The sequence below is a fragment of the Podarcis raffonei genome, chromosome Z, assembly GCF_027172205.1.
Source record: "Podarcis raffonei isolate rPodRaf1 chromosome Z, rPodRaf1.pri, whole genome shotgun sequence".
NCBI lineage: Eukaryota > Metazoa > Chordata > Lepidosauria > Squamata > Lacertidae > Podarcis > Podarcis raffonei.
The window spans coordinates 41,961,031-41,976,819 of NC_070621.1; the positions used below are offsets into that span (position 1 = coordinate 41,961,031).

A 15,789-nucleotide genomic window follows, 5' to 3' on the forward strand; every position below is an offset into this window, starting at 1 on the left:
TCTGTTTGATTGTTGCTGTTCCTGTCATTACGCTTCCCTCGCTTTTCCAAATGAGCTCAAGGCAACATTTAAAACTCCTGTTATAACCACTCATAAGTGTGTCTTCAATCTGCATGGCAGTTTCACAAAGCACAAGAGGGCAGGCCCCTGCCCCAAGGCATTTACAATCTGAACGTTTGCTGTAGGACAAACCACAGAGAAAGGAGAGTCAAATGGAGGCAGGGAAAGCAATTTTCCAGTTGCATCTTTTTTTCAGTTGTGTGTACTGAGGATTAGTTACAGCGTGGAACAGGGACTGAAGAATAACAAAAACCAAGGGCAGAGAATCCTTGTCCAGCCTGCAGGAAACATACCCTTCTGAAACATCCTTCAAGGGCCACATGCAGGTGTGGAGAAGTTGAGTGCATTTTAACTTTGCATGGTAGGCTAGTTTTTTCACGCACTCCATCATCCATCCCGGGAAGCAAATAGCTGAGACTCTTAATCTTAGCCCCACGTTGGGCAAAAGTTCTTTCTGCATTGCACAGGGTTAGATTCGATGACTCTCATGGTCTCTTCGATTCTGTGATTCCAGCCAGGCAAAAAAGCACTTGTGGTGTGAAGCCGGACCAGTCAGGGTCTTGAGATTGATCTAAGGATACAAATGGAGAAGGATGGAGAGGCTCCACCAGCCCCCAGGCTTCACATTCCCTGCCCTGATTAAAAAAACCCCGCCCGCATCTAATTCAGTGTTCTGTTCCCGTGTTCTGGACATGATCTTGATGACTGTCCATGTTCTTCCCCAGCACCTGGTGAGTTCAGAGATACATGGCCACTGAATGCAAAGGTTCAATTAAGCTAACAAAGCAAAGAGCCTTTAATAATTGAATCCCCGCGCCCCCTTCAGTTTGATAAACGCCTAAAAAAAGCACAGCCCTGCACACACAAAAGAGTTACTGGCCATCTAAGTTGGTGCTGGTGAAATTCCATGAGCTGATTATGCATTGTGTGTGGGGGAAATGTGTTTCTTTTGTCAATCTGCTTGGCTGCTTGCCTACCACCCATTAGTTTTGTTGCATGGACCAGTAGGGTCAGCAGCTGCAGCGGCTCATCACGCATGGAGGAGAATGAACTTGGAGCTTCCTCTGCGGAAATGCCTCTGCTTCTGTGCTGAGCTGTAGGCCCCACACCCCCGGGCAGGGCTCAAACGCAGCATGCAGAGGATCCCAGGTTCAGTTTGCAGGTAAGGCTGAGAGAGACTCCCTCCTGAAACCCTGGTGATCAGCTGCCGGTCAGTGTAGGTGATGCTCAGCTAGGTTGGCCCAATGGTCTTTACTCAGCATAAGGCAGTATGTTACCTATGTTTGGGGTATAGCCCTCCCCACTGAAAAGCTTGCAGGTGAGATAACTACCTAAATACCCCGGTTCAGTTGCCTCCTAGGGATTGCATCTGCAACAGAAACAGCATGTTGAGAAGCAAAAGCAGCATATAGACTCAGGAAGGCCTGACTGTGGTGCTAAAAGTAAGTTACATCGCGTGCACCCCAGCACACACTTGCTAAACATGCTTGTTCAGAAGAAATGCCAGCCCCATTCAGTACATTGCAAAGGTTTATTCATTTATTTATTTATTCATAATTCATTTTTATACCACTGCCTTACATCCCAGGCAAGTGTGCAAACTTATCTCCTTAAGGCCAGTACAGTAAAACCAGAAAATGCAAATTATCCGCAGTAGATGAACAGTGGCATCAAATACTTGAGTAAATAAGTATTGAATGAGCATCTAAACCACAGATGGGGAACCTGCAGTACTCTGGATGCTGTTGAACTCCAACTCCCATCAGTCCCAGCCTGCCTGGCCAGTAGTTGGGAATGATGGGACTTGGAGTCTGGAGAGGCACATGTTCCCCATCCTGAGTCAAAGCCCAAGCAAGGTCGCCTTGGGACTTTATTCCAAAAGGTGGGTGCCAACATGGGGGGGGGGACCTTTCTCCTAGTTGTCTCCAGATGGATCTGCACAGGCTGCAGGACAGTTAGAAGCCCTGATCTAACAATTGTAGTGAACCAAACATCTATACTGGGGAAGGGATTCCCCCAGACAATGTGGTCCAAGGTTGTTACGGGAATTCGTTTACCTTCAACATTATTGGAACTTGGCATGTTAGCAAATTGGCAGCCTGTGCAATGTTTTAAGCAACATGCTTATGACCAATTTTTCCAGTCGCCATTGTTCTTCTCCAGCTACAGCTTCTGGTTCAAACCCAAAGAACCATTAGTCATAGGTTAAAGAGAAAGCTGCTCTATGTTAGGGCTAACTATCTGTACATTGGACGCGGGTGGCGCTGTAGTCTAAACCACTGAGCCTTGGGCTTGCCGTTCAGAAGGTCAGTGGTTTGAATCCCCGCGACGGGTTGAGCTCCCGTTGCTCGGTCCCTGCTCCTGCCAACCTAGCAGTTCGAAAGCAGCACGTCAAACTGCAAGTAGATAAATAGGTACCGCTCTGGCGGGAAGAGAAACTGTGTTTCCGCGCGCTGCTCTGGTTCACCAGAAGTGGCTTAGTCATGCTGGCCACATGACCCAGAAGCTGTACGCCGGCTCCCTCAGCCAGTAAAGCGAGATGAGTGCCGCAACCCCAGAGTCAGCTACGAGTGGACCTAATGGTCAGGGGTCTCTTTACCTTTACCTTTATCTGTACATCTAAAAAAAAAAATCAACTTGTTTTAAAAGAAAAGATCAGGTTGCATGTGATGTGGAAAACCACCCTCTGCCTGCAGTCCTGGAGAGCTACTGCCAATCTCGGGGTACAACCTGAGCTACCTGCACAAAGAGCCTTACCTGGTCTGAGGCAGTTTCCAGTAAGCCAATATTGCCTTCTCTGTTTGTTGGAGGGGGGGGGTGCGCCCTGAAGCTGTCACAGAGTTTGCAACTAATGGCCCAGTTCTTCCTGGCTTTCAACCTTAATCTACTGCACAACACCTGCTCTCAAAGCAGGTGGTTGTTTGAGTGAGGCAGCAGCAGCAGCGTGCTTTGTCAGAAAAAAAATGGCTTTCTTCTGCTGCTGATGCAACCCCCAGGAGGCTGTTGAACTGGGCCACATGCATCTTGCTTGTGTGCTGTGCTTCCTATAAGCAGTGGAGAGTGTTGCCCCGTTTTTGTCCTTGCAATCGCCACGTGCATAGGGTTATGCCTGCTATGCGGATCCATCCAAAGGCGTCACCAGCCCATCGGCACAGCCACCTACGCTTGCGTTAGTCATTTGTAGCAGATTGATGGCCTGTAATAGGGCGTGGGTTGGCGAGGGGTAGGAACCTGTCCTTTTCTAATGGACAAACTCTCTTCTATGCCTGGAAGTGATTGGTACCCACCATAGGCTGCCAGGCAAGTGGGCATCTTCAAGGCTGATGAGACTCACCCAGAACATGAACCTTAATAAAGTAACCGTTTATCTCAGGTAACATAATGATCACAAATGCATTATACACTTACATATGCACACGTACAGACACACTCGCTAGCGTCGCTTTTTGGCTTTGGGGGATACCTAGCTATGATATTTTACTCCGCGCTTTTGAAACTTTAATGAGCTTGCCTGTTGGTGTGAGGCCAGGATCTTGGAGTTTGCAGTTTGTTTTATATTGAACAGTGCCAAAGGGGATGTAGAAAGAATAATTTAGCTGGAAGCACTGTAGCTAGCTTTGAGTCACGGAGATTCCCCCCCCCCTTGCTTTATGACTAATATTGCAGTTAGAAACTGTGTTTTTATCTGGTGAAAGGCGGTAATCCGGTAATCAGTGCAAATGCTTTCTGCCAAAATTCATACCCTCTATATTAATATAGGATCTTCAGTTCTGGGACTTAAAGAAAATAACATCACATCTTTTAATTATTTCCTCTGCACAATTTTTTCATTGATAAGTATGTTGTGTGAGACAGAGTCAGTGTATAGGCCTGAGGTTGTGGGGGATACCGTTGGAATCCCATTATTCCTGAGCTTGCTGTCTGGGGGCTGATGGGAGTTGGGATCCAAAATCTGGAGGCTCACATTTTCCCCCACCTCTGATTCAGGCAAAAGTTGAGTAGTCTTCATTTGGCACCCACAGAAGTTATTTCAATTTCACTTAGGGCAGTGAAGGAGGGCAGGTCATCGGGGTGATGGGCACTGTAGTCCCAACAAGCGCTAGCGACCCAAATTTGAGAAACACTGACTTAGGGTTATATCCTCTACTTACTCAATGGATTGATCTATTGAAAACATTCTGCAATTGATTTTTAAAAGGTTCCCCAAATCAGATCTAATCTATTAAAAAAAATTTAAAGGAAGATGTGAGGGGAAATAGAATTACCTTTTTCCAAAATTATGTCTTCTGCATTCGCATGTGTGCAAAATATGCTTTCCCCACCCCCACCCCTTTTCCCCCGCACATGCAGTTTTAATCAAACTATTGGTTGGTTGAGCGAAAGTCTTATGATTAGTTGACTTGCCCACACACACAAAGCGATGAGCTAGCAGAATGTACTGTCTTCTGATGGCAATTGGTCAGGAATGATGGGAGTTGTAGTCCCAACAACATCTTAGAGGACAACCTGATGATTACTTTTACAAACCATAGGTTAAAAGCAAACATGGACTACCACTGTGGGAGGCCAGCAAGCAGGACATGAGCGCAAGAGCACTTTCCCCTCCTGCCATTTCCAAGCAGTTGGTGTTCAGAAACATCTATACCTCTGACAGTGGAGGCAGAACAGAGACATTGTGACTGGTAACCATTCTCCTCCATGAATAATTTTCTGAGAGGGATCCAGTCAGATTCCAGAAATTTTAAAAGGTAAAGCGACCCCTGACCGTTAGGTCCAGTCGTGGCCAATTCTGGGGTTGCGGCGCTCATCTCGCTTTACTGGCCGAGGGAGCCGACGTACAGCTTCTGGGTCATGTGGCCAGCATGACTAAGCCGCTTCTGGCGAACCAGAGCAGCGCACGGAAATGCCATTTACCTTCCCGCCAGAGTGGTACCTATTTATCTACTTGCACTTTGATGTGCTTTCGAACTGCTAGGTTGGCAGGAGCCAGGGACCGAGCAACGGGAGCTCACCCCGTCGCGGGGATTTTTATTTTAATATTATCCTTCGTTACCTTAATTTTCTGTGTGCAATGCAAATGTTACTATGATTAGATTTTAATTTTTTAAAAAATGTATAATTTCAAGTTTCAAGGTGTCGTATTTACAACATCTTTCTCTACTAGGACATAGGTAGAAATATCGGTACATAAAAAGAACGCTGCATCTTTCTTTTTGTTTACTTAAGGAAGGTAGATTTCCAGGAGGGCACTGAGTAATTTCTTTCTTTCTTTCTGAAAAAGGGGCGGTAGACCAAATAAGTTTGGGAGCCTCTGGGATAAACTAAAGAGTACAGCATAAACTATTGATTGATGTGGACAAGTCTGACCTCTGCGCCAGCAAATCAGGATAGATTGCTCAATGAACAGCTTGCCTGGCAAACCCACCACCATGCCATTTTCAATCATTCGTTGCCCAGGCAAACAGGAAAGTTTCTGTCAACTTTAATTTTTTTCCCTCCCCTTGCTGAAGCAGGCATGTGTGAGGGAAAGAGGCAGTGTGTAAGTTTGCGAGGTAATTTGCAAGCCGCCTTTTCATGCTGACGAAATGTCGCCCCGCTTGATTTAATATGGAGCATGTTTTGATGTTTCAAGAACACTTCCTTTTCCAGAGACGTTGCCGTAAGAAGCTGCCTTTGGGAGTTCTGCATTCTGGGAAACATGGACTAGTACCATTGCCCTATAGTATGATCATTATGGGAACTGGGCAACGGGAATAGATTAGAAGGTGTTCTGATAAAAGAAGTCTCTGCGAAGATGGAGGCAGCTGCAAAACGCGCCTGGCGAGATGAATAATTCAGCAAGGAAGCGTTCTTCCAATGAATCTAGATGTAATCCGTAATGTCGCGGTTAAGGGCTCTGAAGTGGAGGGGAAGATTAGATTACACATGCAGGAAAAGCAATAGTTCTAGTTTTCGGACTGCAAGCGTTATTTCTCTCCCTCCCTGAAATGAAATTCAAATCTGGTTCTGTGTTTGAGGAGCGCGTTCCTCTGATGCTGGGCCCCTTCACCTGCTGCTGGGCCCCCTCAGGTTTATCTGGCACTGACAGATTTGAGCAATGCAACAAGCCAAGCTAGTAGATTTCATTAGAGCCAGAGTTGGCACCTGGCTTTGCTGGGCAACCTCCAATGGCTCCTCCACCACCGACTGCTGATGAATACCTAGCATTCTGAGCAGTGCTGAGGTGATGCTATGTCAGGTCATTTGGAGATCAGCTGGCTGGAGCCCTGGCAACCCCGTCCAACGATACGAAGTTCTGACGCCGTCCCGGATGAGGTCTGTCTGCTTGACTCAACTTATTGATCCCTCTGTGTGGGTGTTTCATCCCTTATCAAACGTTTAAGAGAGCTGCAGATTTGTTTTAGCAACTAATGGCTATTCTAAAATGTTAAGGAATTGATCTGTGGTTCCTGTGCATCATTGTGGGGTGAGGGGGTGGGGAGTTCATTTTGCATCTCCCTCGTCTTAGCAAGCCAGTTTTGGGCTTCATTGTGTGCTGCGTGCATCTTGGCATGAGCAGCAGGAAGTGGTTGGGGAGAATCGGTTGAGAAAAGATGCTCTCACCCATAACCCCCTCGCACTACGAGTTCGGGCTCATCCAGTGTACCTGGTCATTGGTTAGTTCAGGGTAGGCAAAATGTTAGTGCTCCTTTCACAGAATTCTGCAGAATTCAATGCCACAAGAGCAGGTCACTCCAGATCTGTTAGTCATGTTGACTACATGCAACCTCCCTTTTCAGAGACGGACAGTGAACTTCTGTTTACCAGATGGCTAGGACTGAGTACAAGAAGCTGGTTGCTTATAGCCTTCCTAGAGGCACCTGGTTGGGAGCTGTTGGACAGGAACCATGGACTGAATAGACCTTTGATCCAGCGCAGGAGGACGGTTTTTTCTTGTTCCTGTGATCTATAATTTGAAGGCCAACTATGTGGCAACGAAATGTAGGGAACAATCCATGCTGGCTGGTTAAGCAACAGTCAGTTCCTGATTTGCATTTCAGCAGACTCATGGTGTCGTCAAGTTGAACACTTGGGGTTTTAGGATTTCCTCTTGTGTAACACACCATGGAAGCTGGTCCATTAATAGGGTACTGCCCCACCAATCTCAGCCTGCTCTCAGCCAGACTTACTTGCCTGCCTTCTTACATCCAACCAGTAAGGGGGTGGGTCTGCCCATCATTAGCCCTGGCTATACCTATGGTTGGTCTCCCTGCTTTCCACTCTAGAAGCCCTAATGGGCCCCAGCTGCCAGTGGTAATTCAACACTGCTCTTGGTATCCAGAGAGACAATGGAGTGCGCCTCTGAGGGGTGAATTCAAATTGCTGCATTTGCAGCACCGAAATGACGCCTCTGGGATGCAAGCCTGGGCAATGTGTATGGACATCCTGACACTGATGTGGTCCAAAGGAAAGCAGAGCAAGGTGTTTGGCTGGAATAGTTGTCAGAAGGTGTACAAAGCACCATTGGTAATACACACATGGAATCATGCAATGCAATGCTGCCCATTATACTGGTTCAGAATCCTGAAAAGGCCTCTTAAAAAGCTTGAATGAATTTTGGGAGAGTTGGTTGCAAGTGGGTTTTCGTGAATTTCACAAGTTGGAAAAATGGCAACATGGGGGGCAGAATGCCATTAACTTTTTTGTTTATGGACCAATTTTTAAAATGTAAACTCTTCAGTAATCTTAGTGAAGGTGGCTACAAAATGTGATATGACAACCTATGGCAGATAAGTGTGATTGCACGCAGTAACCAAAATTGGTGGCCATGTTCCAACTTGGCCACCAAGATAATAAGAACAAAAAATGCAGCCCAATGTTTTGGGATTCAGCACACTTTTTTTTCATTAGAAATGCCCACTTGCAACTTATTCTCCCTTCCCCTCTGGTAAAAAAAAAGTTTTTACCTTCTTCAAATTGGGGAGAACGGTCTAGTCCAGTGTTTCCGAAACTTGGGTCTCCAGCTGTTTTGGGACTACAACTCCCATCATCCCTAGCTAGCAGGACCCAGTGGTCAAGGATGATGGGGATTGTAGTCCCCAAACAGCTGGAGATCCAAGTTGTGGAAACCCTGTTCTACTCTATACTCCAGTCCTTGAAAGCCAGGGAATGCAAATACAGTCAGGACACCTGTGATTCCCACCCTCCCTAGCTATAGCTGTATATGTATCTATAGATAATACCTACCTTGCTGTTTAACCTTCTTCCAGTACCATTGTTCCCTAGCCCAGTCCCAAAGCTGGCCCTATGTCCCACTCAGCTGCCATCTTCCTTGCTCCAGAGTATACATCATTCTCTGGACCATATGGAAGGCAAAACCCGGCCTCTAACAGACGCTGCAAACTATACCTTGTACAGTGGTACCTCTGGTTGCGAACGGGATCTGTTCCGGAGGCCCGTTCGCAACATGAAAAGCCCGCAACTTGAAGCGCTGTATCTGCGCAGGTGCGCAGTGCGATTTGGCGCTTGTGTGCATGCGTGAGCGGCAAAACCCGGAAGTAACCCTTTCTGGTACTTCTGGGTCGTTGCGGGACACAATCTGAAAAAACATAACATGAAGCAAACATAACATGAGGTATGACTGTATATATTGTGTTCTCAAGCTTTGTCCTATATCCCACAGGCATCCTGGTGGGGACCCTGGATGCAGTTTTGGACTCTACGTCAAAAGTTGCCCCTTTTCGCATCCTGCACCAGACACCAGATTCTCAAGTCTACTGGTCTATTGCATGTGGTGAGTACATACAATTCAGAACTGAGCCAAGCTCAGGACGATGGTAATGATAACTTGGGGAGCCTTGTCATCGTGGGGAAGAAATGCTGCCTGATACAGAACAAAGACTTCACTTAGTTTAGTGTGGGGGGTGGGGGGAGGTAGGGGGACATCAAACCTTTGGGTCAGATCAGGGTTCCCATCACTTCCCCCCGGTTCTTTGGGAAGGAGGGTTGTTCAGTGGTAGAGAACACGCTTTGCATGCAGAAGGACCCAGGATCAGTCCCTGGCCTCACCAGTTCATAGGGTCAGGAGGCAAATGATGTGGAAAGGCCTCTTCCTGAGACTGTGGAGAGCTACTGCCAGCCAGAACAGGCAGTATGGAGCTAGATGGACCAAATAATCTAAGGCTCTATTTGTGCTATTATGTTTAAAGCACCACAATACCACTTTTTAAACAGTCGTAGTATCCCCCCAAAGAATTCTGGGAACTGTAATTTGCTAAGGTAGGCTGATTCACCTCACAGAGCTACAGTTCCCAGGGAAGAAGGCTTGGCTGTTAAACCGCTCTGGGAATTGTAGCTCTGTGAGGCATAGCTGTCAACGTTTCCCTTTTCTTGCGAGGAATCCTATTCAGAAGAAGGGAATTTCCCTTTAAAAAAGGGGAAAAGTTGACAGCTATGCTGTGAGAGGAATAGGGGATCTCCTCACAACTCTTAGCACCCTGGACAAACTACATCTGCATGGATTGTTTGTGGAACGCATGACCGTTTGAAGCGGTAGCATGGCGCTTTAAATCTGTAGCGCAAATGAGGGCTAAAGGCAGCTTCCTATGTTCCCTTTACAACTGTTTGCATGTGCTTCTCTTGGATTCAGTGTGAAGCTATGGATAGGGTCCTCCAAGCCATCCATGCCCCCCCCAATGTATCCCCTCCATGAGAAAACCAGGTGCTATTATATTAACTGCAATGCTTGCCTTGCTGACACTTGAATCTTGTGTGCTCTGGAACCTCATGCAGATAATTGTTCAGTGACTCCAAGAAAGCACACACAAAGGAGAGAGAGAGAGAGAAATCCATTTTATTGTTTTTTTGTTCAGAAGCACAGCGAGAATCATGTTTGTCTTCCTGCAGTACCTGGGAGCTGTTTACCAAAGGACGTGTCACCCTAAAGCCAATGAGAAATTGTTTTCTGAAGCTCATCCTCAAGTCCTCTTAATAGGTTCTCCATCCCTGATGTAGGGCCCGCTTGCACTATACATTTAAAGCAGCATCATACCAGTTTGAGCAGTCATGGCTTCTGCTAAAGAATTATGGGAACTGTAGTGCTGAGAGGTGTTAAGAGACACCCCCCCCAAAAAAATTCTTTTCTCAGAGTTCCAATCCCCAGAGTTCCTTGGGAAGAGGGAATGACTGTGAAACCACTTTGGGAATTGTCGCTCTGTGAGGGGTATAGGTGGTCTCCTAAAAACTCTCAGCACCCTTAGGAAACTATAGCTCCCAGAATTAATTTAGGGAAGCCATGACTGCTGAAAGTTATATGATACTGCTTTAAATGCATAGTACAGATGGGGCCCTCGATGATACTCAGCAAGACAAACAAAATATTTGATTTGCTGTAAGGCAGCCCCCCTGTGACCATAAGCTTATTTTCAACTCAATTTCAATTACTTCTGATTCTCCCCCAAGTCCCTTTTCTTGGGGCAACTGCACTAAAAAAGACAGAAGGGCTAACAGAGAATAATATCAGCAGAATACTCAGTGCTCTTTTTTCTGACTTTGCAACAAGATAGGAGATGGTCGCTGGGATAAAAAAGGGTGAACTCTTGTTTACCCAGCTGGTGGAAGAGTTTCTAGTGTACCCAGTGAAGTTTATTTAATACTAGTTAATGTTTCCTATCAGGAGCCAGCAGAGAAGAAATAACAGCGCACTGGGACTGGCTAGAGCAGAATGTGATGACGACTCTCTCTGTGTTCGATTCCAGTGAGGACATCACCAGCTTTGTGCATGGGAAGATCAGAGTACGTTAGAAGCTGGTTCGAAGCAACTTTGGGACTCTTGCACCCAGTATTAGGGCTGGGTGATATATCGTCCAAAACGACTTTAAAATCCGCACCGTGATAACAGTTTCATAATTTTTGACCGGGCAATATATTTCAAATCATGATGTGTGTGCATGTGTGCTATGCAAAAATCACAGTGTGGGGAAAACCATGAAGCCAGCCAATGCTTCTCTTGATTCCTGCAACACCTGTTAACTCTGCTGACTTAGCTCTCCCCTGCCTCATGGAGGGGGCAGTGGCACCAGAAAAAATCACAATATGGGAGCGGGGGACAGTGAAGCCAAACAGTGCCTCTACATAGCTCCCTCCTTATTCTAGACATTGTAATATATTGGTGGATCACGATGTTTTGTTGGTGATATATCAAGATGTTGAAAACCAGATGTCTACCCAGCATCCAGGGGCCATGGTGGAATGCAGAAAAGTTGCAGAGGGGAGGGTGTTGAAAGGCTCTGGGACTGAATGTGGACCTCTAGGCCTTGCTACCTGGCCCTCAAAACCCTCCCTAGGCTGCACCCCTAGGACCTGAGCTTTTCTGCTCTGACAACACTTCTGGGTAGAGGATAGAGCAGCTATACAAGGGGGGTTCTGAAATAAGCCTACTGCCCATACTTGTTGCTCTGCCTGCTGTTGCCTCTGGTCCCACCCCAAAGCAGTGGCCTGAGGCTCTTGGCTTCACGGGGGTGACCTGGGTAGATTACCTGGCGTTCAGCACCTCATTCACCTTTTTCTCCTAGGGTTTGATTGCCGAAGAAGGAAAAGGGTCCTTAATAAGAGAGGAAGATCCCGAGAAGTTCCGTGAGGCTCACCTGAAGTTCGGGAAGTGTTTTGGGCTACCTGAACAAGAGAAGCTGGTGACGTACTACTCATGCAGTTACTGGAGAGGCCGGGTGCCCTGCCAAGGATGGCTGTATCTGAGCACCAACTTTCTGAGCTTTTACTCCTTCCTACTGGGAGCTGAAAGTAAGTGGAGTCCTGCCGTTCGCCGTGATTCCCTTTCGAAATGAGCTTTATGTCTGAAGCTACCAGTGGATTAATTAATATTTATCTTTAAAAGACAACTGTCTATCAAAAAACATAACATAAAGATAAAGGGAAGTACAGTGGTACCTTGGTTCTCAAACTTAATCCGTTTCGTAAGTCCATTCCAAAACCAAAGCGTTCCAAAACCAAGGCACACTTTCCCATGGAAAGTAATGCAAAACGGATTAATCTGTTCCAGGCTTTTAAAAACAACCCCTAAAACAGCAATTTAACGTGAATTTTACTATCTAACAAGACCACTGATCCATAAAATGAAAGCAATAATCAATGTTCTGTACTATAAAATAAATAAGACAGCATTGTAGATGATAAAAATTAAAATTAATTTTTTTCTTACCTGCTCTGATTATAGTCATTGTTTGGATGGGGGGCTTTTATCCATTTCCACAGTCACACAATCAATCAATCAATCATAAAATGAAGAACAACCAACAGACACAAAAATGAAAAAGCCACACAAACAAAAACACAAAAAATAGCAAAAAGAAAAGCACCAAATATCACCTCAGAACACTGCAATCAGAAATGGGATGCTTTAATTACGATGAGGGGGGAGGCATTCAAATTTGCTGCTTAAGGGTAAAATGGGAATAAAAAAGCCTTAATTTCTATGCGGGGGACTCAAATTTGCTGTGCAACAGTAAAAACGGAAGCTCAGGAGCACGTTTGGCTTCCGGGACAAAGTTCGAAAACTGGAACACCTGGATTTGCAGTGTTCGGGTTCTGAGTTGTTCAGGAACTAAGCTGTTTGAAAACCGAGTTACCACTGTAACTGCTTTCTTAAGAATGCAGAAACCGCCTTCTTGACATTGGACCTGCTATTGTAACTCGCCGAGGGTTTGAGACCATTGGATACCCTCATCTGGGTTAGCCAGCCAGTCAAAGCTGTTTCCATATGCCCATTAGGTCTCTGCATTTGGAGCAGAGCTTTTCATTGTGGTTGCCCCGTCTTGTGGGACAGCCTCCCTGTTGAGATACAACAGGTACCCCACTCCTTGTAGTTTCTGGAAACATATAGAGACATATTTGTCCTGACAACCTTCTCCAGCTGCTGAATCCATGTCCTGGATATTTGTGCTGTCCTTAAATCTGTTTTCTAGAAGCTATTTTTGGGACGCGGGTGGCGCTGTGGGTTAAATCACAGAGCCTAGGACTTGCCGATCAGAAGGTCAGTAGTTTGAATCCCCGTAACGGGGTGAGCTCCTGTTGCTCGGTCCTTGCTCCTGCCAACCTAGCAGTTTGAAAGCCCATCAAAGTGCAAATAGATAAATAGGTACCACTCCGGCGGGAAGGTAAACTGCGTTTCCGTGTGCTGCTCTGGTTTGCCAGAAGTGGCTTAGTCCTGCTGGCCACATGACCCGGAAGCTGTACGCCGGTTCCCTCGGCCAATAAAGCGAGATGAGCGCTGCAACCCCAGAGTCGGCCACGACTGGACCTAATGGCCAGGGGTCCCTTTACCTTTAATAATAATAATAATAAATTTTATTTATATCCCGCCCTCCCCAGCCAAAGCTGGGCTCAGGGAGGCTAACAACAATAAAACAGTACAAAAGTACAGCGCAAACAACACTCTAAAACCATTCATTATAAAATTAATTCAAATCAAGCCACTGGCAGCCATTGGGCCAGAGCTCTGCGAAGATTGCCGAGGGAGGGAGTCAGGCTGTGCCCTGGCCAAAGGCCTGGTGGAACAGCTCTGTCTTGCAGGCCCTGCGGAAAGATGTCAAGTCCCGCAGGGCCCTAGTCTCTTGTGACAGAGTGTTCCACCAGATCGGAGCCACAGCCGAAAAAGCCCTGGCTCTAGTTGAGGCCAGCCTAACCTCTCTGTGGCCTGGGACCTTCAAGATGTTTTTATTTGAAGACCGTAAGTTTCTCTGTGGGGCATACCAGGAGAGGCGGTCCCGTAGGTACGAGGGTCCTAGGCCATATAGGGCTTTAAAGGTTAAAACCAGCACCTTAAACCTGATCCTGTACTCCACCGGGAGCCAGTGCAGCTGGTATAGCACCGGGTGAATGTGATCTCGCAGCGAAGACCCCGTAAGGAGTCTCGCTGCAGCATTCTGCACCCGCTGGAGTTTCTGGGTCAGTTTCAAGGGCAGCCCCACATAGAGCGAGTTACAATAATCCAGTCTGGAGGTGACCGTCGCGTGGATCACAGTGGCTAGGTCAGGGCGAGAGAGGTAAGGAGCCAACTGCTTAGCTTGGCAGAGATGGAAAAATGCCGCCTTTGTTATAGCTGCAATCTGCGCCTCCATGGAAAGGGAGGTGTCGAAGATTACACCCAAACCCTTACCGGACGGTGCTGGCACTAATTGCGCCCCCGCAAGAGATGGGAGTTGCCTCAATCCCATATCGTCCCGTCCCAGCCACAGGACCTCTGTCTTCGAAGGATTTAGCTTCAACCGGCTCCCACGTAACCATCCAGCCACAGCTTCCAAACATCTGGTCAGTGTGTCTGGGGCCGAGTCAAGATGGCCATCCATCAACAGATAGAGTTGGGTGTCATCAGCATACTGATGGCAACCCTGCCCCAAACTCTGGACAAGCTGGGTGAGGGGGCGCATAAAGATGTTGAAAAGCATCGGGGAGAGTATCGCACCCTGAGGTACTCCACACACCAAGGAGTGGCGCGATGACAATTCCCCCCCAAGCGCCACCCTCTGTCCCCGGCCAGAGAGAAACGAGCGCAGCCATTGAAGGACTTACCTTAGAAGCTATTTTAAAATCTCATCAACGATGAGAGTGTATGCTGCCCATAGAAAACAATGGAGAAATCAAAATTGGATTGGAGAAATCAGTATGTCCACCCCCAAACTCCTAAAAACAGCCCAATGAGGATTGGGCATTTTCAGTGAGACTGGAATGCCGAATGAACATTGTTGAGGAAGAGGGATTGATCTGTGAATTGTAGCTCTGGGAAGGGAATGGAGAGTCTCCCTTGAGAAACTACAGCTCCCAGAATTCTTTGGGAGAAACTATGACCGTTCGAAGGGGCATCATCATCCTTCAAATGTATGATCTGAATGTGGCCAGAAACACCAGGTTGTTAAAGCTGGACGTGTAGCGCTTAAAAAAGGAAATTTAATGCTGTTATGTTTTAAGACTAATGTGAAGCAGTGGTATCTTTCCGTGGAAACGCAAAATATTTCATGGGATGCTCCCTTTAGGGCTGAAGGAAAATAGCTGTCCACCGTGAAGCTGGAAGGCATGAACATATTTCTTTTGTTCCCACCTGCAGTAAAACTTGTTATATCCTGGGATGAAATCTCAGTGCTCGAAAAGTCGTCCAACGTCATCCTGACAGAGAGCATCCACGTCTGCTCCCGGGGGGAGGATCACTATTTTTCCATGTTCCTGCACATCAGTGAAACATTCCTTCTGATGGAGCAACTGGCCCTATATGCCGTTCGAAGACTCTTTGACAAGGAGACGTTCAATAATGACCCCGTCCTCCATGATCCCCTGCAAATCACTAAGAGGTAATGTGTGTGTATTATAATAATGAAAAAGACCTTCTGCCTCTGCTCACTTCTAAAGCTGAGCTGGGGATGATATTCTAGTAAGGGGTTGCCACTCATTGGTAGAGCATCTGCTTCGTGAGCAGAAGGTGTTGGGTTCAATCCTCAGCATCTCCAGGTAGGTCTGGGATAGACGCCCTGCCTGAAACCCTACACTGCCAGCCTGTGTAGACCATATCCGCTAGATCAGTGCTTCCCAAACTTGGGTCTCCAGCTGTTTTTGGACTACAACTCCCATCATCCCTATCTAACAGCACCAGTGGTCAAGGATGTTGGGAATTGAAGTCCAAAAAACAGACCCAAGTTTGGGAAATACTGAGCTGTCTGACACTCTATAAAACAGCTTCCTGTG

The 15,789-nt window shown here is 46.8% G+C and overlaps 1 protein-coding gene across 4 annotated transcripts in view; it reads left to right on the forward strand.

The window, feature by feature from the left end:
• The window catches only part of TBC1D8B (TBC1 domain family member 8B), a 46,675-nt gene that overhangs the window by 2,610 nt on the left and 28,276 nt on the right, over nucleotides 1-15,789 (forward strand). For 2 of the 4 annotated variants that reach the window (XR_008328647.1, XM_053374690.1), the window contains exons 2-5: nucleotides 8,723-8,833; nucleotides 10,715-10,833; nucleotides 11,613-11,838; nucleotides 15,158-15,398. Coding sequence is in view for 3 of the 4 variants with exons in the window: in XM_053374690.1 (XP_053230665.1) it covers nucleotides 8,723-8,833; nucleotides 10,715-10,833; nucleotides 11,613-11,838; nucleotides 15,158-15,398 (697 nt within the window). In the remaining variant the exon portion in view is untranslated. Of the gene's footprint in view, nucleotides 1-1,427; nucleotides 1,503-8,722; nucleotides 8,834-10,714; nucleotides 10,834-11,612; nucleotides 11,839-15,157; nucleotides 15,399-15,789 lie in introns of those variants that run through there. The other 2 variants (XM_053374693.1, XM_053374692.1) reach the window with 2 other exon arrangements.